The 10090-nt window shown below is 32.2% G+C and overlaps 1 protein-coding gene across 2 annotated transcripts in view; it reads left to right on the plus strand.

Moving 5' to 3' along the window:
- LOC106473284 (clusterin-associated protein 1 homolog) overlaps positions 1-10052 on the plus strand; it is a 23225-nt gene extending 13173 nt beyond the window's left edge. For both annotated transcript variants that reach the window (XM_013933968.2, XM_022401743.1), the window contains exons 8-11: positions 2232-2373; positions 3760-3940; positions 6637-6701; positions 8150-10052. In XM_013933968.2, coding sequence (XP_013789422.1) covers positions 2232-2373; positions 3760-3940; positions 6637-6701; positions 8150-8308 — 547 coding nt within the window. In that variant the 3' untranslated portion in view covers positions 8309-10052. The remainder of the gene's footprint in view (positions 1-2231; positions 2374-3759; positions 3941-6636; positions 6702-8149) is intronic.
- The last annotated feature ends 38 nt before the right edge of the window (positions 10053-10090 follow it).

The following is a 10090-nucleotide window of genomic DNA, read 5'->3' on the forward strand; positions in this document are numbered from 1 at the left end:
TCATTTCACATTTCCTCTATTGGATATAAGTAACATTTCACATTTCTTCCTTTGGATATAAGTAACATTTCACATTTCTTCCTTTGGATATAAGTAACATTTCACATTTCCTCTATTGGATATAAGTATCATTTCACATTTTTTCCTTTGGATATAAGTATCATTTCACATTTCCTCCTTTGGATATAAGTATCATTTCACATTTCCTCCTTTGGATATAAGTATCATTTCACATTTCCACCTTTGGCTATAAGTATCATTTCACATTTTTTCCTTTGGATATAAGTAACATTTCACATTTCTTCCTTTGGATATAAGTATCATTTCACATTTCCTCCTTTGGATATAAGTATCATTTCACATTTCTTCCTTTGGATATAAGTATCATTTCACATTTCCTCCTTTGGATATAAGTATCATTTCACATTTCCTCCTTTGGATATAAGTCTGAGTTACAGACATCTGATGACATTAGCACACATTCCAAAAACAAACAACGTAATCAAAGTACAAGAGCTTATTAAAAGAAATTTATCACATAATAATATTAAACACACATTTAAAGTATAGAATTGGATGACACATCTGAGTTACAGACATCTGATGACATTAGCACACATTCCAAAAACAAACAACATAATCAAAGTACAAGAGCTTATTAAAAGAAATTTATCACAATAATATTAAACACACATTTAAAGTATAGAATTGGATGACACGTCTGAGTTACAGACATCTGATGACATTAGCACACATTCCAAAAACAAAAAACGTAATCAAAGTACAAGAGCTTATTAAAAGAAATTTATCACATAATAATATTAAACACACATTTAAAGTATAGAATTGGATGACACGTCTGAGTTACAGACATCTGATGACATTCCCAATCTAAAGTAATTGATAAAACTGAAATCAGTATCTTGAAGTTAGTACAGGTGTGGGGGCTTCACTCAATTTTTAAAACAGTTCTAGCTGTTAGCACTGACTTTAAAACCAAATTTTAAAAATTTGATCTTTGACCCTGTCTGAACTTGACCAGAATCAAGCTTCACCATTTACAGTTTACATTTTTGGTGTAATTTAAATGGATGGTTACGGTATTGTGATGGGATTTAATTATTATGAAAAATACTATATGTTAATAGCACAGCTCCACGATGATATATCATACAATGTATCTACTTTCTTGTTTGTTGTGCAGAAAAATAAATGCAGATCAAAGAATCCTAAAGATTTTGTGATTATTTGATAGCTTCATGGGAACAGAACATGTAACTCAACTGCACATGAAAAGCACATGTTTAGGTAGAGAAATAGAAATGATCAGAATTAAGAAAAAAAAAGATCTTTCTTCATTTTTCGTATTGCATGATACATAATTACCATATTAGCTGTTTCTTTGACAAAAGATTTTAAAAGGTTCTTTGAAGACAGTCCATGTAAGTAATCTTATCTCAGTAATGATCTGTGTATTTAAAAAAAATGAAATGTATAGTCATTCTTTTAGAAATGAAATGTTAGATCTATGTCGATTGGTGTCTTATCATTAAACAGAAGATACAAACTATATGGTATAAATACTGGAAATCGATTTTCGATACCTGCAATGGGCAAAGCATAGATAGCCCGCGTTTGTGTAGCTTACCAACAAATGCACAATAGGGTCTTGTATGACGTGATTTTCTTTGTTAAGGGTAAAAAAAACTAAAGTTTGATTTTATTTCCCAATGTTCTCCTCTGTAAAGGAAAAAATGTGAAATGATACTTATATCCAAAGGAGGAAATGTGAAATGATACTGAGTTGACAAAAATACGTAGCTAGGTAACAATGAATGTTTTGGATATGTGACAGTTTTTTATTTGTACCTGTTGCTAACCCTGAAGCTAAGACTCAAACTTTTCTGATTGTTATCTGAGATATGGGATTATGATCTCCACAGTGTTGCAATAAGTAATCAGTAGGTGTTTGGTTTCATATTAGGTTTCAAGTGGCAGCCATTGGAGTTGGAATGTAGTCAGTTGAACTTTCTTTATGCTAGCATTATATGGATTTTTTTTCTGACAGTAATATTTGAACCTTTCAATTATGTTTTGTTTTGTTTTTTTTATAAAAAAGAATTTAACATAAAATTTTCATGAGAATCACTCACTTTATATAAAATGACTTATCTAGTAGGTAAATGTTTGAAAATAATTGTTTCACGTCCTTCGTTATTGTGACGATTTAGGCCTGCGTTTATGGATGAATACGAACGCCTAGAACAGGACTTGGAGAAAGCATATGAACAGTACTTGGTAAAGTTTCGTTGTCTTGCGTTTCTGGAACAACATCTGGAGGATTTAGAAAAGATAGAGGAAGAACAAATTGAGGTGAATAGTTTTTATTTTTGGTGTAAAGTTCAAAAGATTTATTACTCAGTTTAAAAACTGATCTGATTTTGCTCCTAAATGATGTTCAACTTTCTGACTATTGTGCACGTAAGGTTTCAGTAAACTTTCTCCCTTAAAAAACACATTTTAAGAATAACAAGATTTCAAGAATCCTAATTAAATCTCTGTTAAAGTTTAGAAATGTGTGCATCATAGTATTAGTTATTTAGTTACCAGTTTAATACACATATTTGTCAAAGCTGTTACTGTCTGAAAGGATTCCTATTGGGATACTGGATAAAGATGTTACATCACGTGTTGGCAATTTTAATAGTAGAATTTGTTTGATTAGGTTTAACAATACACACCACTACTAACAGAAAAACAATATTTAATTATTTTATGCAATTCTAACTGTACAACCTCTCGATAATAGTGTATGTATATTCTATCTAATAGAAATTGGCTCCATTCGTGAGTGAACAAGAAGATTATTATAAAAAAAACGTATCATTTCACATGTTGGTTAGGTATACAATACATGCAGTCGTTGGTTAGGTATACAATACATGCAGTCGTTGGTTAGGTATACAATACATGCAGTCGTCGGTTAGGTATACAATACATGCAGTCGTCGGTTAGGTATACAATACATGCAGTCATCGATTAGGTATACAATACATGCAGTCTTTGGTTAGGTATACAATACACGCAGTCATTGATTAGGTATACAATACATGCAGTCTTTGGTTAGGTATACAATACACGCAGTCATTGATTAGGTATACAATACATGCAGTCATTGATTAGGTATACAATACATGCAGTCGTCGGTTAGGTATATAATACATGCAGTCGTCGATTAGGTATACAATACATGCAGTCTTTGGTTAGGTATACAATACATGCAGTCGTCGGTTAAGTATACAATACATGCAGTCGTCGGTTAAGTATACAATACATGCAGTCGTTGATTAGGTATACAATACATGCAGTCGTCGGTTAAGTATACAATACATGCAGTCGTCGGTTAGGTATACAATACATGCAGTCGTCGGTTAGGTATACAATACATGCAGTCGTCGGTTAGGTATACAATACATGCAGTCGTCGGTTAGGTATACAATACATGCAGTCGTCGGTTGGGTGTAGAATACATGCAGTCGTCGGTTGGGTGTAGAATACATGCAGTCGTGGGTTGGGTGTAGAATACATGCAGTCATCGGTTGGGTGTACAATACATGCAGTCGTCGGTTGGGTGTACAATACATGCAGTCGTCGGTTGGGTGTACAATACATGCAGTCATCGGTTGGGTGTAGAATGCATGCAGTCATTGGTTTGAATGGATGTACGTTGTGAGATTATGTTAAATTGTTTCTTTCCAGGAACGAGAAATTCAGATGAAAAAAATGGTTGAAAAGCTCCGTCAAGAAGAGCTTTTGAGAGTAGATGATCCTGGAAGTCTCGAGAACATTACTAACGTTGGGGAGGAGGAAGATGAGGAAGATGTTGATCCAGGAATAAGTCCAGAGGTCCGTGAAAAGCCTAAACGACCACAACCTGCAGGTAAATGTTTGAAAAAACATGGTAAGATTACCTTTTTCAGTTTAACCTGTACATCACCTCATGTAAACTCATTAATTACACTGTTTGACTATCCAGAGAGAACAGTACATTTTGTTTAAGCTAGGTGTAATTTATTTTAGATGAGTAAAAGTTGTATAGTTTTACTCTGTCTTTTTTCACTCTTCTCGTGTCTTTGGTAGGTCATCGAAAAGTTTAAACCCTGTAATCTGGAGTTTGATTCCCTTCAGTGGACATACCACTGATAGCCCATTGTAGGTTTGCAATAAAACAAACAAAGAAAAAATTCATATATTTATTTTAATGTTATTTATCTGTTGTATTACATAATTAACACAATTTTACAATTACTATATACAAGCTTTTAATCTAAAGTATTTCGTGTTGAAAACTCTTAACAATATGAAAAATCACATTTAAATTAATTTATTTATGATCTACTCTTATCTTTTTTTTTTGTAAAATTGTTATCCTAAGTTGTAAGATGTCTTACCGTACAACTAACAGTTATACAGTTGTGATATCTAGCAATACACATCTTAATAATCTCAAAACATCGAAAAGTTAGAAAGAGAAAAATTTGGCTAATTGTTGATGAAGATCGGGTTTCCACAATATCTTAAGAAACAATATTGGTAAACTCGTGTAAAACTTAAAAAAAAGTCTATGAAGTTTGTTTACTTAATTGAAAATGGCAAGATGGATATTAGCTGAAAATTTACAAATGTTGTGGTTTTAGTAACTGTTTTTTTTTCTTCGTAAGTACGCATAAAGTACCTTAAGCTAAGCATGATATGATACAAGTGTTTCAACTGAAAATGTTAAGCTTTTAGTTGGACTGAGTGAACTAAGAAAATCCTGAAAAATGGTTCTAAATGTCCAATCAAACTATTAACATAAACGAAATCTAAAGTTTTTCGGCTAAAACAGTTAGGCTTACAATTTTGAAGCTTTTAGTTGGACTGAGTGAACTAAGAAAATCCTGAAAAATGGTTCTAAATGTCCAATCAAACTATTAACATAAACAAAATCTAAAGTTTTTTGGCTAAAACAGTTAGGCTTACAATTTTGATTTTTAATCTTTTACAGTTTAAAAATGATTTTTTTCAATAATGTTGGCTTACTGTGGTTTACCTAATAATCGCAGAAAGTATCTTTTTCCGTTTTACGTTGAAACTTGTTTCTCGGGTTTTAAGTTTTGTGGAAAAATGAAATTGAAGATGCGTCAATTTTCCATTACATAAATTTAGAAAAAAAAAATGTTTTTAGACATCATTCTAATTTTCTAAGCAACATTTTACCAACTATTAGCCTTTGCAATCATGCTGTGCAGCTGATGTGTTGGTAATCCGTTGACTGATAACAATTAACTTGTCTGGGCATGTTACGGCAGGCACTTAACTGATCACAGCTTGCGTCTCTTCATTGTTTGCTCTTTCCAGATTGCATATTATTATCTGCGTGTAGTATATTGAGAACAGTTACTCAAATCAGGTTTTACTGTAGCAGGTTTACAATGATTATCATTTGTAGGTTCCCGTTGATTGTTGTGTGCAAAAAAGACTTATTATTATTTTCTAATCAACTCATGCATGTCATTTACATAGTGCTGTGCTTTATGAATATGCTAAAAAGTAAACAATATTTGCTTGTATATATAGGTACTACACTGATTTTCTGGCAAGCTTGGTTCCAGAGCCTTGCCGGAATAATCGTTTTGCCGGGCCAACAGAGGTCACGTAATAATAATGATTCAACAATGCACCTCTGACTTACTAATTATACCCCTCCCGCATCTCTAAAGCACCATGGACTGCTAGAAACTTAAATAAAACAAATATTAAATGATTAATGAAATACATTAATAGAGGTATAAATGATACAGGTTTATTAGTAAAGTATAAATGAAAAAAAGGTTTATTAATTACGGTACTTACAAATAATGTTGCAGTAGTACCGCTTTCAAAGTGGCAAATTTTAGAATTTTACTGGAATTGTAAAGATAATCACAAAAGTCTGGAAGTTCAGGGCTGTAAGGATTACTGTCTGTTTCATAGTTGACTTGTTTTATCATGGATTTGTAATGTTGCAGGGGGAACACTTGAAGTTGAAGCCACAGAATTATTGGATGTAGGCCTACTGCTCTGACACACACATTCTTCTTGGATATGTTTATAAACATTTCATCCAAGCGAAGTTGTTTTATGTGCTTTGATCTTGTTAAACTACACAATCTTGGCAACGTTCGTGAAAAAAATTACAATTAAGTCTTGTTAGTGTTGTTTGTTTGTTATTACGCATAGAACAACACGGTGGGTTATCTTTGCTGTGCCCACTGTGGGTATCCAAACTTTATTATTAATATTGTAAGCCCTTGGACTTACTGCTGATCCACTGAAGGGTATTATCTTTGTTTCTCAAAGGTACCTCTTAGTTCATATTTCTTTATTAAATAAATAAATTATGTTTTTTAAGATTAATATCAACCACAGTGTGACTGTGTTCCTTAAACAGTGTCTCGGATCTCTACTGAAAAAAAACATCATAAACTTATAATCCACGGTGTACGTAATGAAACCAGAGCATGTGTCCCTTTTGAAACTTTCTTTATTTAATCTTTTAAAACAGAATAGTAATACTCAGTTTTATATATATTCGTTTTCTTTGTTTTTCTCTAGCTTCAGGAGTGAGAAGAGAGGCAGCAAACAGACGAGTGTTTGGATCAATGACGGGAGATGGAAAAGTTGGTTAAATTATTTTGTGACGTGTAATTCACGTTAGGAAATGATAAGTTAAATAGAAATGAGATTAACTGCTCTTTATCAACGCTAACTTCTTTTGTTGTTCTGACGATGTTATCCATTATCCTTTGTAGTATTTATTTACTAAAATAACAGTATAAGAACGTGTATACGTTTCAGTGTGTAAAATGTTTTAATTAAATATTTGTGAACATGAGTTTAAAGTTACTTAAACAGTAAAATATTAAAGGATTTATAAATATGCACTACTGGCACTTGTGTTTAAAATTTTTTACATTTTAATAAATAATTAAAAACAACATTTATTATAATTTGAAAGAAAAAATTAAAAGATTTCTTCTTAACTGAAGCAGTTGAAGTTGGTAATTTATGTATAGTACTTATTTGTAAATTAACACAAATATCAAGATTCATACCTATATAAGTTAAGTACAAGGCTTTTACAGTCTTTAAACATTATTCTAAAATAGCTAAAAGACGCTCGTATTAATGATACTTATGTGACTTTCAACTAAATGCTATTGGTTTATTAGAGATATTTTAGTAGTTATAATAATGGCAACAAATTCATGGAACATCATTTATTGATGTTTTTAAATGCTATTGATGTAAAATCAACTAAGCGTACTTCAGTTTGGAACTTAACGTAGAAATGAACACTAAGATTATATAGTAACTGAAGTTTTAAACTGTCAGTCGTTTTCATTTTGAACTTGGACTAGCTAAGTCGTGACTTCTGAGAAATACACATTTAGATTAAATCTGCCACATTTTCTACAATGTTACTGTTAAATCACTCAACATTTTTGTCAACCTAACCACTACATCAGACATACTTAACAGTTTTTTTAACGGTTGGATGCTCTTTATTTATCTTTTCTTGCCTCGGAGCGTGATAACATGCTTTGTTTTTATTATTATAGGATCTCCAAAATGCTCTCAACTTCTTAATCGTGTAACGTTTTTTTTAATCACCAGTCCATTTATTTATACAAGCTATTATGTACCTAGATATTAACTGGGTTTTCTAGGTGATTAAAACATGATTTTGATAAAGATATAAAGCTGTAACAATTCATTTATTGTAAGTTGTACAATTAAAGTAAACGCAGCTCTGACTCTGCTGTGTTCTAGTCTATTACCTATCTGATTTGTGTACACAGTTTGATGTTGTAGATCAAACCAGTATGGTCTAACCTTACTAAGCCTAATTGTTATCTAAATGTTAGAATAGTAACCCAACTTACTAAGCCTAAATGTCTGAAAGCTAAAACAGTAGCCTATTAAAGACAAGATTTACTGTTTTCTAAAGATAATGACACTTTATTTCTTAGGTTAACCACAACATACTCAGTAACTTGTATGTTACTTTGTGTTTCTCATGGTTCTTCTTGAAAAATGCGTACTTCTGTTTTTTTGTCAAATATAGGACAGTTTAGACACCGACTCAGATCTCGACCTAGAGGGTGAAGACGACGATGCCTCGGATGCCTCAAGTGACGAAGAGATGGAGTTAAATAAAACACCCGGAAACAAGAGCAAGGGTGCTCAGAATCCTCTTCTGCAGGATAGTGATAATGATTTTTAAACTTGGTAATTGAAAAGGACTTTCCTTCTTCTAGTCATTGTTTGCAAGTTCTAATAAATATGGAAAAGTTACCATCGCAAAGTATAGATAACAACTTGGAGCAAAATATGGTCATTCATTTAGAAGTTCTTTGTCTTTCACAGGTAACATTTTTGCCAACTACACAAATTTTCACTGTATTTGAAAATCAAAATCTTTGTAAATCAGCACCAAATAGATTAAGTGATTTGTTTTTCCTGCGTTACGATCAGAGCTGCTTGATTTGTGTCGCATATTAAACGAATCACCGAGTCACTCAAATGACAAATATCCCGACTCTGCCTTTATGTCCATTTGATAAACTGTCAAAGAAAATGAGTAACTTTGTAATTAATTTGTTAGGTAATATTAAGGCAACTTTTTCTTGATTTTTAGTATTCATTTGATGAAGAGTTGTGAATGAGGGATTTTAAACTATAGTTAATTAAATAGTGTGATATTTAAATTTGTTCCACTGCATGGACAAGTGAAAAGTAAGGTTTATTGTAGATAAAATTTGGTAACCTTCTTCCCAGTGCTTTATTCAAATATATATATTTTGGTGGACCAATTTGAGGGACCAACTTTAAAGACAGGTATACTATTTATCACTAACTGTGTAGGTCTGTTAGTAATACATAACACTGTTTAGACACACGGGAGAAGTTATAAAAAAAATATTAATTATTAAAAAAAAACCTTCATTTACCATTTAAAAGTAAACATCGTCTGATAATGTTTTATATAGTAATACTTCTTCAGAAGACATCTTGAAAATGATTAAACATAGTTGAATGGATGGCAACTGCCTGTTGTAGAAACACAAGTGTAGATGATGATGTTTCGAAAGTCTTCTGCCTTTCTTCTTCAGGTTGAAGACGAAAGGTGGAAGGCTTTCGAAATGTCGTTCTCTGCACTTGTGTTTCTATAACAAGCAGTTGCCGTCCATTCAGCTAAGTTTCATCATGAATACTCTGCCTAAGCAATCGATCTCGAAAATACTTAGCGGATTTAATCAAGTTCAAAGAACTGTCTTCAAATTATGTTTAATTGTTTACAGTATAAATCCCAAAGAATCAAAACTGTATGATCAAGCTAAGTTTAAAACAAGAATTAATAAATCTGATAAATATTTATTTCTTCTCAAATCGGAGCTTAATGAAATCTAAATATGTGTGTGTGTAGCACAACACTTATTCATTCATATTTAATGCCCCCCAGAGGCACAGCGGTATGTCTGCGAACTTACAACGTTAGCATCCGGGTTTCGATATCCATGGTGGGCAGAGCACAGGTAGTCCATTGTGTAGCTTTGTGCTTAATTAGAAACAAACAAACAATAATTTTTAATTTAATTATACAATTTAAAATGTATAATATCCATGTCCTTTAAATAACTATTTGCCACAATTCATGTAAAAATGGTTGGGTATGACCTTGTGGTCAGTGTGTTGAATTTGAGGGTCCATGGTTTGCATTTCAATACTTTAAAAAATGCATTCTGCACTTTGGAGCCATGGGTGGATTATATTGACGATTGGTGATAAGATTCCACTATTTGATGATGGGTGCCTTTGGCTAGCTGCCTTTCCCCTATCACTTCAATACCTTTGTGTAGATTTGCACACATTCCAAAAACAAACAACGTAATCAAAGTACAAGAGCTTATTAAAAGAAATTTATCACATAATAATATTAAACACACATTTAAAGTATAGAATTGGATGACACGATCATGTTAATCCTATTGTCATCCGTTATGTT

This window comes from Limulus polyphemus, unplaced genomic scaffold, assembly GCF_000517525.1.
Source record: "Limulus polyphemus unplaced genomic scaffold, Limulus_polyphemus-2.1.2 Scaffold6043, whole genome shotgun sequence".
NCBI classification, from domain to species: Eukaryota; Metazoa; Arthropoda; class Merostomata; order Xiphosura; family Limulidae; genus Limulus; species Limulus polyphemus.